The 17,158-nt window shown below is 35.9% G+C and overlaps 1 protein-coding gene across 1 annotated transcript in view; it reads left to right on the top strand.

Moving 5' to 3' along the window:
• The first annotated feature begins 1,126 nt into the window (after positions 1-1,126).
• The window catches only part of Stil (STIL centriolar assembly protein), a 55,901-nt gene continuing 39,869 nt past the window's right edge, over positions 1,127-17,158 (top strand). The window contains exons 1-7 of the mRNA XM_040288628.2: positions 1,127-1,342; positions 4,621-4,701; positions 8,038-8,145; positions 11,233-11,345; positions 11,652-11,839; positions 13,451-13,698; positions 16,732-16,815. Of these exons, the coding sequence (XP_040144562.2) occupies positions 4,658-4,701; positions 8,038-8,145; positions 11,233-11,345; positions 11,652-11,839; positions 13,451-13,698; positions 16,732-16,815 (785 nt within the window). The 5' untranslated portion in view covers positions 1,127-1,342; positions 4,621-4,657. The remainder of the gene's footprint in view (positions 1,343-4,620; positions 4,702-8,037; positions 8,146-11,232; positions 11,346-11,651; positions 11,840-13,450; positions 13,699-16,731; positions 16,816-17,158) is intronic.

The raw sequence follows: 17,158 nt of genomic DNA, 5'->3' as shown, positions 1-17,158 counted from the left end.
TGTTAGGAAATCATGTATTGCTAGCCCTTGGTATTCACAGGTTTCACATGCATAAGTTCAAAAAACTAATGATTGAAAATATTCTGAAGACAAAATTGCATGTATTGACCATATTCAAACTTTTGTCATTAATTCCAAAAAATACACTATAACAACTTGCATAGAATTTACATTGTACTAGGTATTATATTTAATTTAGAGATGATTTAAAGCATATATACAGGATGTGCATAGACTATATGCAAATACTACACCATTTTGTATAAGGGACTTTGTGCATAGACTATATGCAAACACTACACCATTTTGTATAAGGGACTTGTGCATCTTCAGATTTTGGAATGGGGGAAAGGGTTTGGGAACTAATCCCTCACCATACTAGCGAGGGCACAATTATCATGTTAGTAATCTGGCTGAGTGACACAGGTCTATAGTCTGTGCAGATTGAGAGACTGAAGCGGGTGGACCACTTGAGCCTTGGAAACCCAAACCAGCTTGGATAACTTAAAGAACCAGTCTCTCTCACACACACACACAAAAAAAAAAAAAAAAAAAAAGAAAGAAAGAAAGAAAAGAAAACCGACATTAGCTTTGGAAACAATTATAAATAACCATACCACTATAATACTACCTATAACATGAAAGATCAGTACTATATATAATAACGATATTAGTTGTGCAGACAAGTATAAATGGCTTATAAATTTATCACTTTCTTTTCTGCTCAATGGGAAAATTTTAAAAAATCTGCTATGGAGAGGAGAGGAGCTTTAAAAAAGAAACTGGAAGAAATCCGATTTCCCCTTTCTTTTCTCCATTCAAGTAAAAGTTGTGGGATCCCTTTTTAGATTACAGGGCTGCGACCCTCCCGGTGACGATCCGCTGGCGAACACTTCCGGCTTTCTCGCCTCACGGCCAGCCTGCAGGGTTTTTGATTGCGCGTGCGCAACCACTCCCCCCCCCCCCAACCTAACCGTTCATAAAATGAAGGTTTAAAATCTTCGGAGTACTCTTCCTGGAGCGCCGGTGGCGCCCTCGGTACTCCAAAGAGCCTTAGGATTGGTGGAGCGCGGAACAGTTTCTGGGCTCTGATTGGGTGGCACACCAGCACGTCGCCGCGACTTTGCGTCTCGCGTCCAGCACCGCCCCTGCTCCCTGACTGGCCAGACTTCTGACCAGTCAGTAGGCGCAGCGCGCCCTTTGGTTTCGCGAGCTAGTGTTTGCCGCCTCAGTTCCCGCGACCCCAACGTCCCAGAGGCGGGGCCCGGAATCAGCGGAGGCTCTCCTTGGAGTAGCCTCGGTTCTGGCCCAACAAACACACCTCAGTTTTGCAGAGATTGCGGTAAGTGGGGTTTCGTGCTCCTAGTTCCTTTCGTGCAGCAGGGAGGGACGGTGGGTAATGTTCCGGGCCCTGTAGTGGGTGGTTTCTGTTCTTGAGGAGCCTGGGGCAGATGACGATAAGAAATAGGGGGAGAAATTAAATGGACTAGGAATTCTGAGTTCTCGCCCTTGCATTCTTTGCAATATCCGGCCGAGACTCTGATACATATTATAAGGAATCAGTTAATGTTCGAAGTTCGTGATCTACTGGAAATATTATGTCAACAGCAAGGTGTAAACCATGCTCTGTGTGTGAGAGGACACCGTGGTGTCCAGAATATTTCGCAGAGATATTTGAGTTGGATGATGAAGGGTGACGCGTTTACCAGTGCATTCCAAGTCAAGGGGCAGACTGCGGAAACTGGAGGGCTGCAAGTAGTTCTGTTTGGGATGTAGAATGAGTGGATGGGAATGTGGTTGTAATAATAGGATAGAGTCCCATTGCGAAGGTCCTTTATTCTGTATATAAAGAAGAGCCATGAACTCCTCCCCCCACATGTTTTTATTGGTGCATTCTAGTTGTACATATTGATGGGATTTGTTGTTATATACTCGTAGAAGCACACAATACAACAATATCATATGGCCAGTATCCCTCCCCAGCACTTCTCCCTTCTCTCCGCACCTCCCACTCCTTGGTCCCTTTCCTCTACTGATCTTCCTTGATTTTTAAGAGATCTACTCCCACTTTTGTTTGCCTTTTTCCTCTCTAGCTTCCATATATGAGAGAAGGATACGACTATTAACCCTCTGAGTTTAACTTATTTCTTTTAACATAATCTTCTCTCGTTCCATCGTTTTTTTTTCTGCAGATGCCATAATTTCATTATTATTTAGAACCATATACTTTTTAAGCATGAAAATAACTTGATCTGATTTATTCAGATAAACTTCTAACAACAGTGGGAAACTTTTCAGCAAAACTAGTGAAAGCTGATGAAGGGTGGTATGGAAAAGTAATTTATATGGGAAAAGACGGAGAAGACATGAGGATGACTTGATGGTTCTCTTTGATATATGATGGTGCCATTACCAGGGAAGAATATATTTTGCTAGGAATAGGTGTTTGTGTTTTAGTTTCAATTTCTTATGTAATACTGTTGGAATAAACTACCTTATGTATGTTTTTTAGAATTTTTTTTTTAGTGGTATATGGGCACAATACCTCTATTTTATTTATTTTTATGTGGTGCTGAGGATTGAACCCAGTGCCTCACATTGTGCTAGGCAAGTGCTAAATCACTGAGCTATAACCCCAGCTACTGTATATTGTTTTAAAATGAGAATTGGATCAATAATTTCCATCTTTTCACCCTCATGCACAAAGGAAGAAGAAACAAATATGGAATTTTAAAACACTTCTGTTTAATGAAGGAAATAGAAGCTATTTTGTATACTTTAGAAAGGTATTTTTATTACTCTATATACTGTTATCCATGACAACCAAGTGCTATAGAAGGGTTGTGGTGGGGGGGAATATTATAAATATGGTGGGAAGGTCAGTAAAGTATGAGGAGATTTTGAGGGGGAGAGAGGAGGGACAGGAAAGGAGAGGAAATAGGAACTAAACTGGACAAAATTATGCTATGTGCATGTATAACTATACTATAGTGAATTCCACCTTTATGTATACCTATAAAGCACCAATAAATAAATAAGTGGAAGGTAAACCAGTAGTGTAGAGAAAGGAGAAGAAGAGAGTGGGGAGGGAAAATGAGGAACTGGGGACTGAAATGGAATCAATTAAATTCTATGCATGTATGATTATGTCAAAATAAACCCAACTATTATATGCAACTATAATGCACTAATAAAAGAAAAAAACATTAAAAAAATTTAAAATAAGGGCTGTAGAATTAAAATCTTGCATTCCATAGACGTTGCAGATATCTCTAATAGGGACTTTTTAGCCAAGCTTACGAGGGTCAATAGGATTTTATTCTTATAGATATTTCCAGCCTCAGATTTTATTAAAAATAGAAAAAAAAAGTCTTTTCTAAATGGTTTTTGCACTTATATTAGTAAACCTTCCCTACCTTATCTTGCTTCAGACAATTCCTTTTTTGTGGAATTGGAACAATGCACAAAACCTAAAAAACTATAAGACTTAAAAATATATGGAAAATACTGAACTATAAAGAAAGGGCTATTAGGTCTGTATTTTACTTCAGAAATATTTATTTATTTATTTAAATTTGGGGGGGGGGCTGGAGATGTGGTTCAAGCGGTAGTGCGCTCGCCTGGCATGTGTGCGGCCAGGATTCAATCCTCAGCACCACATACAAAGATGTTGTGTCCGCCGAAAACTAAAAAAAATAAATATTAAAAAATTCTCTCTCTCTCTCTCTCTCTCTCTCTCTCTCTCTCTCTCTCTCTCTCTAAATAAATAAATAAATAAATAAATAAATAAATAAATAAAATAAAATTTTCTGGTTCTGGGAATTGAATCCAGGGGTAATTAATAACTGAGCCACATCCCCAGCCCTTTTAAAAAATATTTTATTTAGAGATAGGCCCTCACTAAGTTGCTTAAGGCCTCAGTAAGTTGCTGAGACCGACTTTGAACTGTGATACTCCTGAGCTGCTGGGATTACAGGTGTGCACCTCCACGCCCTGCGTGGAGATATTTAGAAGAAGATATTTAGAGATATTCAGAGATATTTAGAAGAAGCTATTCAGTGAGCAATTAGAAATGTAGGTTTGAAACTCAGGAAAGATGTGGAAGCTGAAGGTTTGCACACATGGGAATGAATTAGAATACTGACAGGGGGCATGCATATGGATCCAAAAAAAGAACACTGATTTTTTTTCAGAGGTATAAGTCAGTTTCTGGGGATACAATATTTATCTTTTATTGCCACAGGACTGAAGGTTCCTTGATGACTTTGTTATAGGCTCCTAAGTTTTCCTCTCTGTAGTAGACTAATAAGGCTTTTGCTAAAAATTTCTTGTATTAAATACTACTTATTCTGTCCAGCTCAAAGCTGAAGTTGATAAAAGATTTTGTGGCAAAATCTGTACTTTCTTTAGTAAATAGATAGATTTTCTTGTCTAAAATAAATATTAAAGATTTTGTTGCCTAAAATAAATATTAACACTAATTTATAGGCAGAATGTCTCCAAAGAATGAAAATGATCAGCAGAATCTACAAGTATTTAATTTTATACTTAATATAAATAACCTAATTTTGCCTGCAATTTTGTTAAAGTATGGTTAAATCATATTTCTTATTTCTTTAGGATACTGAAGATTTGAAGTACATCATTTACAAATGTTATGGAGCCTACATATCCTCTTGCAAGACCCCAGATGAATACCAGGTATAGAAATATTTTTACAAAATGTTTTTTCTTAACTGTTCAAATTAACTTAAGAAGGTAAGCTGCAAGAGAAGAAAGAATATAATCCTTATCATAAAAATCTGGGCATATAATCCCAGCTCTACCACTTATTAAGTGACTGACCCAAGTTCATTAATTTAAGCCTCTGTTTCTCATTTGTAAAATGGGGATGATAATTGCAAAACAAGAATATTGAGAAGGGATAAATAAGATTACTAAAAGCATCTGGCACATAGTAGGTACTTGGTAAATTATTAGTTACACTCTCTCCATTTATTTCAGTTCCATAAGATATCTCTTATTGATAGGAAATAGTACTTGAATTCCTGAGGCTAAAAATTATATTGGTGTTTGTTTATATCCTAAATAAATGGGAAAGTGATTGGGTTCTTTTCCTTTTCTAAACACTAATTCCTTGTTTGGAATTATTTCATATTGAATATTCCAGGTTTCCTTAAACTTCTCTATGCCTTTACTAGTAATGTATAGTGAGAAGGAGGAGCTTGCCACCTGTCTTCTGGTTTTCTCAATCTGTCATTACTTTGGGGGTTCAGGCAAATTGGCTTATATTTTCTGGCTCTTTGAATCATTTATTGCTCTTTTTCCTCTAGGGAAAAATAATTAATGCTTGACGTGAATTTTTTTTCTTTCAAACTACACTTATTCCCGTGGGGTACCTTTATTCTCTGTATTATCTTCCTTTGTGCCAGATTTTCTTGAAAGACAATGGGAAATATGACCCAAGAAAGCTATCAGATTTCTTTTGCCTTAATTTTGGCCCTTCTGTTCTATTCCACTGCCACCTCTTATTCTTTGAATGTTTGTCAACTGCTGTTCTTTGAAAGGTACAGTTGTGTAACAAGGGTCAAATTCATTCCTTATATTCTACATAAGATATTTAATCATATGATTTAAACTCGCTAGTCCTTAACTTTTATTTATTTACGGACCTCTGGTTTTCTATGATCTCTGGAATTTAGAGCAGCAGTTCTAATTTGTATATGTGTTTAGGAGGGGAGTTAGATCCCCCTTTTGAGTTTTGATAAAAGCCATGTATCTTATTTCCTAAGAAAAAGCTGTTACATACATACATGCAAATGTTTGCACCCAGTTTCAGGCTGCAAGGTTCAGTTTGTGTCTCTCCTCCCTCCAAAGTCTACCTACAGACTCCAGAGTAGAAAAAGACTAATAACAACATTTATTGAAGTCTTACTATGTATCTGGTGCCAAGCTAAGTGTTTTGCATGCATTATTCTTTTTTTGGAGGGGGGCAGTACTGGGAATTGAACCCCGGGGCGCCCTTCCACTGAGCTACTTCCCCGGCCCTTTTTATTTTGTTTTGAGACAGTACCTTGCTAAGTTCAGGCTGGCCTTGAACTTGCAATCCTCTAGCCTTAGCCTCCTGAGTGGCTGGCTTTATAGGAATGTGCCGCCAAGTCCAGTGCGTGTATTATTCTTTAATCTTCACAAGAAAACTATGAGATGAGTATCATTATTATCCATACTTTTTTCCCCCCTTAAATGAGAAAAGTGTGGCATAGAGAAACTAGTCAACCCAAAGTCATACAGTTAGTAAGTAATATAGTCAGGATTTAAACCTGACTTCACTTCTTCCCTATGCTCTGAGTAAGTAAACCTGAATATCATAGGTTGGGCATTAAAGGTACTGTGGACTCCTAAAAGTGAAAAAGAAAGAGCTAAGGCTGAGAGTACTTACAATAAAATAAGAATTATTTTAAGCACTTTATATATATTGGCTTATTTAATATTTAGTGTAATGGTAAAGAAGCATTGATACCCCAGTTTAACAAATGAGGAAATTCAGTCAAAGAGAGGTAATTAACTTGAGCAAGGTCACATAGCTTACAAATTTAGACTCCAAGAAGTTAGTTGGTAGACTTCTTGGTTTTTTTTCTCTTCCTTTATTCCCTTACCTTCTTTTCCCAGCCAGCCTCCATTTTATGTATTTATTTAGTTTTTTAGCTTTATTTTATTTTTAATTGATATATAATAACTGTACATGTTTATGTAATACAATGTGATGTTTTGAATAATATGTATATATTTCGTGTGATTATCAAATCACAGTATTTAGCATATCCATTAACTCAAACATCTTTTCTTTTTGATGAGAACATTAAAAATCCTCTCCTAGTTATTTTGAAATATATGCTACAATATTGTTGATAAGTTACCCAGCTGTGCTATAGAACCCCAGAATTTACTCCAACTAAATGTTATTTTGTACTCATTGATTAATCTCTTCCTAGTCATCTCTTTCCTCCTACCTTTCCCAGCCTCTGATAATCATTACTCTACCAGGTAATTCTGTGAGATTGGCTTTTTCCATTCCACAAATGAATAAGATCATGCAGTCTTTGTTTTTCTGTCTGGGTTATTTCACTTAAACATAGTGTTCTGCAGTTTCATCCATTTTAGGACAAATGACAGGATTTCTTTTCTTTTTGTTTTTTTAAACAGTTAGGTAGTGTTGCATACCACATTTTCTATATCTGTTGATGAATACTTAATTTGATTACAAATTTTAGTTATTGTTAATAGTACTGCAGTAAGCATAGGAATACAGATAATCTCTTTGACAAACTGATTTCATTTTCTTTGGATAGTACCCAATAGATTGCTGGATCTTTTTAAATATATATATATAGTTGTAGTTAGTTGGACACAATATTTTTATTTTATTTATTTATTTTTATGTGGTGCTAAGTATCAGACCCAGCACTTCACACATGCTAGGCGAGCGTTCTACCGCCGCTCAGCCCCAGCCTCAGCCCCAGATTGCTGGCTCTTATGGTAGCTTTATTTTTAATATTTTGAGGAACTCCCTAGGTGTGGTGGTGAATGCCTATAATCCCAGTGGCTCGGGAGGCTAAAACAGGAGATCTGCAATTCAAAACCAATCTCTAAGCAACTCAGTGAGACTCTGTCTCTAAATAAATACAAAATAGGGTTGGGGATGTGGCTTAATGTTGAGAGCCTCTGAGTTCAGTCCCTGGTACCAAAATAAAATTTTTTTTTGAGGAACTCCATGCTATTTTCCATAGTGGCCATACCAATTTATATTCCCAACAACCGTCTGTAGGAGTTCCCACTTCTCCATAACCATTATAACCATGCCAGCATTTATTTTTTGTATTATTCAGCACCTTTATCCTTTTTTTTTTTTTTTTTTGATTGCCTCAAGCTCCTGGGCTCATCTTCCTGTCCCTGTAAGAGATGAATAACTGTTCTTTATAAAATTTGTACCAAGTTTGCTTTTCCTTGTGGTTTAATTATAAATTATTTTTTAAAAAGGTTTCCTTCAAGCAAGATAGTACCTTTCCACTTTCCTCCATCAAAGTACGCACTTTGGAACCCAATGCCAATTGGAGATTTCATCTACTTACATCTCAATCACTACAGGTATAAGATGTTTCTCTTTTAAAATCAAACTAGTATAAACATGAGTCATAAAAGGATATGCAAGGAAAGTTGATTACTATGACCAGTTGTAGGTTGAGTGTCCCTAATCCCCAAATCCAAAGTTCTGAATACTCCAAAATTTCCATGAATGCCAACATGGGAAAATTCCACATCTAACTCACATGTGCCTTGTCACAATAAAAATGAAGACATACAACCCAGTTGTATAAAATTGCCTTTATACTATGTGTATAAGACGTGTATGAAACGTATATGAAACAAATGAATTTCATGTTTAGACTTGGATCTCATCCTCACGATATCTCATCTATATGCAAATGGCTCAAAATCTGAAACACTCTGGTCCCAGACATTTTGGATAAGGGAAACTCAATCTATATTCATTTTTCTTTACTTTTCCATTAAAAGCTCTTCATGGACAAAAATTTCATCTTTTTGAGGAGTAATTTTAATCTCATAGTTAAAATATTCTGCAAATTTAAAGTTTCGAGTATTGTAGGAGTTAAGAAAATGTAAAATATCATAAAAACTAAAAGTGTTTTTCCTCATACTTCAGCATGTTGTCTTTGGAGGATATTGAGAAGACTGAACTGATTTTAAGTAGATCACATTAGAAGGAATAAATATAAAATATGGTGGTTTTGTTTAGGACCTTAAACAAAAGACATAGAAGTTTATACTTAAAGTAATTGAAAATTGGTTCATCGATATTTTATACATAAGCACCTACTTATTTAAAGCAGAAGTCTAAGAAGGATGGATTATACTAGGGATAGCCTAGAGTCAGCTTAGCCATGAGATGGTTTTATATAATCATAGATTTATGCCATAGTGGTTTAAGGTATTATAACTGGAATCAGACTGCCTTTAGTCTGAAATCCTGATTCTGCAACTGATTTATGTGACCTCAGTATATTAAGTATCAAGAATTTAGTTTCCTTATAAAATGGCTACAATACCTATTTCATAGTACCTTTGTTTTTTGTGATGGGTATTAAACCCAGGCCTCACACATGCTAGGCAAGTGCTCTACCACTCACCTATACCTCCAGCCCCTCATAGTTCTCTTATAAAGAATAAACAAAACAGGCTTTGTAAAGCAGCTGACACTGTGCTTACAATAGAAAGTATTCAATAAATGGTATCTATGAAAGTGTAGTAGTATTCAGATCAAGAGGAAAGAACAAAATAAGATGTTTTGAAAAGATTTTATGCCATTTGATGATTGACTGAATAGAGTGACTGAAGGAGAGATAAAAGTAAAAAAAAAAAGTATTTAGGTTCTAAACTAGTTGGCAGAGAATAGGGGAGAATCTTGTAGAAGTTTAATTAAATATTTGTTAGACCTGTTCATCCTTTTCTCCATGTTTGTTAACCTCTTTTTCCCCGCTGTCTGTGCTATGTTTTGAGTAATTTGTTTCTCAACTGTATTAATGTTTTCTTTTTTTTAAAGATGTTGATGAACCTTTATTTTTTATTTTTTTTTAAAGAGAGAGGAGAGAGAGAGAGAGAATTTTTAATATTTATTTTTCAGTTGTCGGCGGACACAACATCTTTGTTGGTAGGTGGTGCTGAGGATCGTTCCGGGGTCGCACGCATGCCAGGCGAGCACGCTACCACTTGAGACACATCCTCGGCCCCGAACCTTTATTTTATTCATTTATTTATATGTGGTGCTGAGAATTGACCCCAGTGCCTCATAAATGCTAGGCAAGCACTCTACCACTAGCCATAATCCCAGCCCTACTCATGTTTTCTTTAGCTGTGCTTAGCTGCCATCTAACCTGTTTATTTAGGGTTTAGTTTTTTGTTTTTGCTTTTGTTTTTGTAGAACTGGGGATCAAACCCTGAGCCCTCATAAGTGCCAGATAAACACTCTACCACTGAGCTATACATTAGCCTGTTTAGGTTTTTTAAATGTAGAAGTACATACCATATATGTGAAAGAATGTTTATAATATATATAAACAATATTTTTATATATATCAGAATAACAACAAACAACTATGAATGGTAGGGTAGTACATACCTGTAATCCCATCAACTTGGGAGACAGAGGCTTCTAGGAGGATTACAAGTTTGAGGCCAGCCTCAGCAACTTAGTGAGAACCTGTCTCAAAATAAAAATAAGGGCTGGGGCTTGGGCTCAGTGGCAGAATGCTTACCTAGCATGTGTGAGCCATTGGGTTTTATTCTTAGCACCGCTTACAAAAAATAAATAAAATAAAGGTATGCTGTCCACCTATAACTCCAAAAAAATCAAAACAAAACAAAAATAAATAAAAAATAAAAAGGGCTCAGATGTGGCTTAGTGGCAAAGTACCTTAGGTTCAATTCCCAGTATCAAAACAAATAAACATTCGTGTATCTATACCCAGTTGATTATATAATCCATTGAAGTTTTTAAAAATTTTATTTATTATTTTTATGTGGCGCAGAAGATCAAACCCAGTGCCTCACACTTGCTAGGCAAGCATTCTACCACTGAGCTACAGCCCAAGCCCTAATCCATTTAGGTTTTAAGTGAATATATTTTTTACTTCTGTAAGGCTGAATCAGAACTAATTCTATATACTTCCTTTTCATCTGATCTTTTTTCATACTTTCTTGTTCCTGAATCATATTTTGGTTTCCCTCTTGTATTTCTTTAAATATTTTAATCATTTTATTTTGTATTCAATAATGCTATTATCTGAAGTTCATAGATATTACTATTGTAAACAAATGGGTATGACTGTTTCAATCAAACTTTATTTTGTTTACAATAGTATTGTAAGCAATGAGTATAACTTTCCATCAAAAAAATGGCCTCATAGTTTGTCAGTTCGTGCTCTGGTTCATAAAGTTAACCAAATTCCTAAAGGACAAATACACCTTGTTATCAGGTTATTATTATTTTAGTTTCCAGGTGGCACTTTCTACTCCTTGCCTTTGTCCTTGGGATTTCCTGAAATGATCTTTCTGTACATTTTAAAAATTGTGCTTTATGTTTTAGACAGTATTTCACAATGAGGGTTATTTAAGGATATCAAATCTACTATTCATAAAAGACTTGTTATTTTTCAGAAATCCAAAGCTTGTGGTGACTGAAAAGACCCTTCGACTTGCTTACCGTCATGCTAAACAGAATAAAAAAAATGTGCCATGCTTTTTACTTGGTTCTCTCACAGTAGATGAAGGTAATATACTTTAGAAGATTATTTGATGCCTATAGTAGAATTTACATTTATTGATTCAGACAGCTATTGCATATGCTTTGTGTTTTTGTGTTTTTTTTTTTCCTCTATATCAAGGATATGAAGAAAATTGCTCTTCACAGTCTTTACAATCTAGTTGGGTAGAATATATAAACAAGTCATTTTTATATAAAATGATAATATGCTACTGGATGAGCAAAGTGCTTTGCTATAATTAGCAAAGTAGCCTTGCTAAGGTGATTTATGTGTTTAATTAGCATGTTGTAAATTATTATTTTTTTTCTTCAGATGAAGAAGGTGTTACATTGACAGTAGATCGCTTTGACCCTGGTCGAGAAGTACCTGAATGTTTAGAAAGAACCCCTACTGCTTCTCTTCCTGGAGACTTTGTGATCCTCTGCAAAGTTCATACTCAAGGATGTTGTTCAAGAGAATTGATAGTTCATGATGTAGATGACTTCAGTTCAACTTTTAAGGTGATATTGATAACTTTATTATTCTTAATTTAATGAGAATCACATTATATATAGTATGTAGTATTTTAATAAACCCATTAAAATATATTTCTGATTAAATTATTGAGGAGCTGGGCATGGTGGCACACACCTGTAATCCCAGTGACTTGGGAAGCTGATGCAGGAGGGATCACAAGTGGCCAGCCTCAGCAATTTAGTGAGACCTTAGGAAATTGGCCTTGTCTCAAAATAAAAAGGACTGGAGATGTAGTTTAGTAGTATAGTGACCCTAGGTTCAAACCCTAGTACCAAAAAAATTAAAAATTAAAAAATAAACTATTGTGGAGCTAAAATCCAATTAAATATGGGTTTCTGAGGGCAAGAGTCCTAGGTAGACGATAATGATAACATTCTGGAAGAGGAAGCAGTGGGACCAAGAAAAAGTTTAGAATGTGCCCAGGCTAATAGTAAGGGTGTAGATTTTTTTTTAAAATACTTTTATTTTATTTGTTTATTTTTTTTAATGTGGTGCTGAGGATCGAACCCAGTGCCTCACACATGCAAAGGGTGTAGATTTTTGCTGAATTTGTGGACAATCAAACTAGAGTATTAATTTGGAAAGTTTATAAAGAGCCTTGATGGTCATGTTAAGGAATTCAAACTTTGTCATATGGGCCATGTAGCCTTTGAAGGTTTCTGAAAAGAGGAAATACTGTACAATCAGGAACCGATTTAACCTGACAGGGCAAACTGACTGAAGTCAGAGAGAATAGTTACACGGCCATTTCAGTTGCCAGTAAATCTATTAGAGAGGGATCTATTATCGTATAATAAAGCGGTAGCATTAAGACTAGAAAAGAACACAGTAGGCTTTAGCAAATACAGAGGAAGAACTGACTTGATAATTGGGATTACAAGAAAGGAATTGAAAAGAAATCATCTGCGATTCTATAAAGCTGAATCAGAACTAATTTGCATCCATTTTTTTCCATGCAGTAAATATATATCGGGGGTAACATTACCCATCAAGAGTTTGAAGGACATATAAGTTGGAAATCCATGATGGAGCTTGGAACAGAAGTCTTATTTGCTTTGATATAGTTATTCACTTTATCTTTTTTTGGTACCAGTATTAAACCCAGGGGTGCTTACCACTGAGCAACATTGCCAGCCCTTTATTTTTTATTTTGAGACAGGATCTTGCTAAGTTGCTTAAGGTCTTGCTAAATTGATGAGGCTGGTTTTGAATTCAGGATCCTGCTCAGCCTCCTGAGCCACTGGGATTACAGGTGTGTGCCATTGCACCCAACTCACTTTTTCTTTTGATTGCTTAGAAGAAATGAGAATTGAAATGTTGCAAATCAAAATTAATTTTGGTAATGCAGGACCATTTTCTTCTTCTTTTTTATATGTGTATATGCACCAGTGTAAGATAAACTTTAAAAATATAAACACAAGGGGCTGGGGCTTAGTGGTAGAGCTCCTGCCTCGCATGTGTGAGGCCCTGGGTTTGATCCTCAGCACCCCATATAAATAAAAATAAAGTACATCAACAACTAAAAATAAACAAGTAAAAAAACAAACACAATTCAGAATTTTTAAATAATTGTATAATATTGATTTTTTTTTTAGGCTCTACAGCACCATGTATGTAGCAAAGATTCCTTGGACTGTAGTAAGCTGCTTTTCCTAAGAGCTCATATTACTTCCAGGGAGAATTTGGACAATGTGGATTTTGACTTGCACTGGACAGCTGTAACTCTAGCAAATAACTTTAAATGTGCACCTGTGAAGCCCATCCCCATTATTCCAACAGCTCTGGCAAGAAATTTGAGCAGTAACTGGAATATTTCTCAAGTTCAAGGGACATATAAATATGGGTAAGTAAAGATATATTATTCTAAAAATTTACATATTGATTGTATTAGTATTTTTTTAACTGGTTTTATTTTTTAAATACATGACAGCAGAATTAATGACAATTCTTATTACACATATAGAACAATTTTTCATATCTCTGTTTGTATATAAAGTATGTTCACACCTGCCGCAGTCTGGCTGGGCACAATTCAGGAGCCACTTGTCAAAAGAAACTAACTTTATTTTTAGAACTACAAATGCCAAGCAAAACAGCTCCTCAGGAAAAACCCTCAGAGCCCAACTGCCACCACTGGCTTCCACAAGCCTCTCACCCACACAAGCCTCTCCACCTCCCACAATCCTCCTGCTCTTGAGGCCGATTGGCTGGGTTGCGTGGGTGGAGCCAAAGAAGTCCCCCAATGAGCAGCTCCGTGGAGGAGCCAATCAGCTAGATGTTGCTGGGGCCGCTGTGAGCCAATCATCAGCCGGCAGCTGGAAGTTTGCTGGCAGCTGGAAGTTTGCTGGGGCCCCTTTGGCTGTGGCTCTCAACACACACCAATTCATGTCTTCTTCATACATGTACTTTGGATAATGATGTCCGTCACATTCCTCCATCATTGCTAACCTTGTATTAGTATTTTTTGAGGATCTCCACATACACAATATATGTGGAATCAGGTATAGTCTGTTAAAATGAAGTTGTTAATTGGTTGGTTTTGGGGGAGGGGTTGTTTTGTTTTTTTAGAGTGGGGGGATTAAATCTAGGGCCTCACAAATACTAATAAGCACATGCTTTACTACCAAACTACAACCCCAACCAATTAAGTTTTGCTGAATATAATAAAGCTTTCTTTCAGAGTTGTGCCCACTATTCTACAAAAATTAGTAGTAAAAATCATATTAAAATTAGTTGTGGATCTGGGGATATGGCTCTGGTAGAATCACTTGCCTAACATTATCGTCTGAATTATTTTGCCCAGGTTTTAGACCATTTTCTTTCTTCTTTTCTTTCTCTCTTATTTCCTTTCTTTCAACTATTATCTGACTATGAACCTAACAGAGTCTGGTGAATTTATTTGTAATATGCAGTCTTAACTATGAATAACAAGAAATGCAAGTTTAGAAAGAAGCAATTAAATAAAAATTTGTAGTACTCTGGCTTACCAAAATGTCAACTTCTTGAGGGTGGAGTTCCTTCACAAAACTGGAGCAGAAACCTCTCCAGCTTCCTATTCCTTAGTGTCTTGGAAAATGCAAGCCAAAACACAAGCAGAGCTGCTTCCCTGAATCCTTATTTCTTTTATTGTCTACTGAACTAGGTTAGACAATGTAAGCACCCCGTGCTTTAAAGTTTGACCAGAGGTAGTTGGAAAGATTATATTTCTCGCTTCCTTTCCCACTACTCCACCCTAGTTCCTGTTAGGTCTATGGAGGCAAGAATGTTTGCCAAGGTATACTCAACTCCAAGTCTTATCCTCTAAAAATTCTGCTTCAAAAAAGGATGAAAAAAAAGTTGTTATCTCTCAACAATTCTCTTTCTCAACAATTCTCAGCAAAGTCCCTGAAGTAGCAAGAAAGGCCCCGTTTTGACTCCCATATTCTTACCAGAGTGTGCTTGCTGATTGGAGTGGCTTAAGTGTTACTGCATTACAAAGTCTTAGAATGATCAAATCGTAATGATCAAAAAATGTTACATTTAATTTCTTTGGAATAATGAAGTTCTTCTCTTTTGGAATTATTCATCTAGGATCCTTTAGCATGCTATTCAATTGACTATTCCCCTTGCCATCTCCTGTTGAGAATTGTCTATTAAATTTGTGACATTTGTCCTTTTTCCAACCATATTCATTTTTTCCACTCTACTATTCATATTAGGATCCATTATAGAATAGGTATTTGTGGAGGAACTAAAAATAGATTTTTACTTGTACATTAAATGTATTGACATTTAAACACCATGTGCTATATTTAATAGAGGTTTATAAACAGTGCTAGGAAAGCAGTAAGGTATGTCTGAATTGACAGGGAAAATCATAGAAAATTTAAATTAATTCTTTTAATAGGAATTGGAATTTATCAGGTGGACAAGGTAGGGGAGAATTTTTTTTTTTAAGAGAGAGAGAGAATTTTTTTTAATATTTATTTTTTAATTATTGGTGAACACAACATCTTTGTATGTGGTGCTGAGGATCGAACCCAGGCTGCATGCATCCAGACGAGCGCACTACCGCTTGAGCCACATCCCCAGCTCTGAAGGGGGAGAATTTTTAAAGCACATGTGTCATTGTTGATACATAAGTTTAAACCAATTCCAACTTAATCATCATTGTTGATTAACTTATTATATGTGTGTTTTAGGGTTATTGTAGGAATAAAATATATTATCCCCAGATCCCTCCCCCCAAATATATATATATATGTATATATTTCATATATATATATACATATATATAAAATCAGTGGTACTATTAAGATTTAATATCATTAATGCCATTGTTTTTATTTCTGTGATATACAGCCATAATAGTAATGTTATCTCTCAACAATTCTGTCTCTCAACAATTCTCAACAATATAGAGATTAGAGATTGAACATAGGGGTGTTTTACCGCCGAACTATATCTCCAGGCCTTATTTTATTTTGAATACAGGGGATTGAACTTGGCACTCAATCACTGAGCCACATTGCCATCCCTGTTTTGTGTTTTATTTAGAGACAGGCTCACTGAGTTGCTTAGCACCTCACTATTGCTGAGACCGGCTTGGAACTCATGATCCTCCTGCCTTAGCTTCCTGAGCCACTGGGATTACAGGCGTGTGCCATAGTATCTGGCTATAAGTTTTAAGTTCCTAAATTTTCTTAATCTTTCCATTTTACCAGAGTCTTTTTTAGATTGAGTTTAACACTTAGAACTGTTTGTGTTTATATATGTTTAAGAGGCAGTTGTCATTTGAATTGTGTCCCCTATCTAAAATGTTTCATAACTCGAATTGTTCTTTTTAGGTGAGAAGTACATACTTTTAATTATTTTTACATTAATGTCTTCTGTTTAGATATCTTACCATGGATGAAACACGCAAATTGTTACTTTTATTGGAATCTGATCCCAAGGTTTGTTCTCTACCATTAGTGGGAATGTAAGTAATTTACATTTATGAAAATCTTTTCATCCAAATATGTGTCTAAAATGTATATGATAAGCATGTCAATCAAGTTATACTATGAGTATTTAGATCATCTTACAAAATCACAAAGGCCAGTGGTTTGTTTTTGTTTTTGTTTTTGTTTTTGGTATTTAGGTTCACTTAACCACTGAGCTACAACCCCAATTCTTTAGTCCTTTTTATTTTTTGTATTTTGAGATGAGGTCTCGCTAAGTTGCTGAGGCTGGCCTTGAACTCTGATCCTCCTGCCTTAGCCTTCTGAGCTGCTGGGATTGCAGACATGTTCCACTGGGCACTCAAGCCAGTGGAAGTTCTC

This window comes from Ictidomys tridecemlineatus, chromosome 11, assembly GCF_052094955.1.
Source record: "Ictidomys tridecemlineatus isolate mIctTri1 chromosome 11, mIctTri1.hap1, whole genome shotgun sequence".
NCBI lineage: Eukaryota > Metazoa > Chordata > Mammalia > Rodentia > Sciuridae > Ictidomys > Ictidomys tridecemlineatus.
The sequence above is the reverse complement of the archived record's forward strand: the minus strand, read 5'-3'. Positions and strand labels throughout refer to the sequence as shown.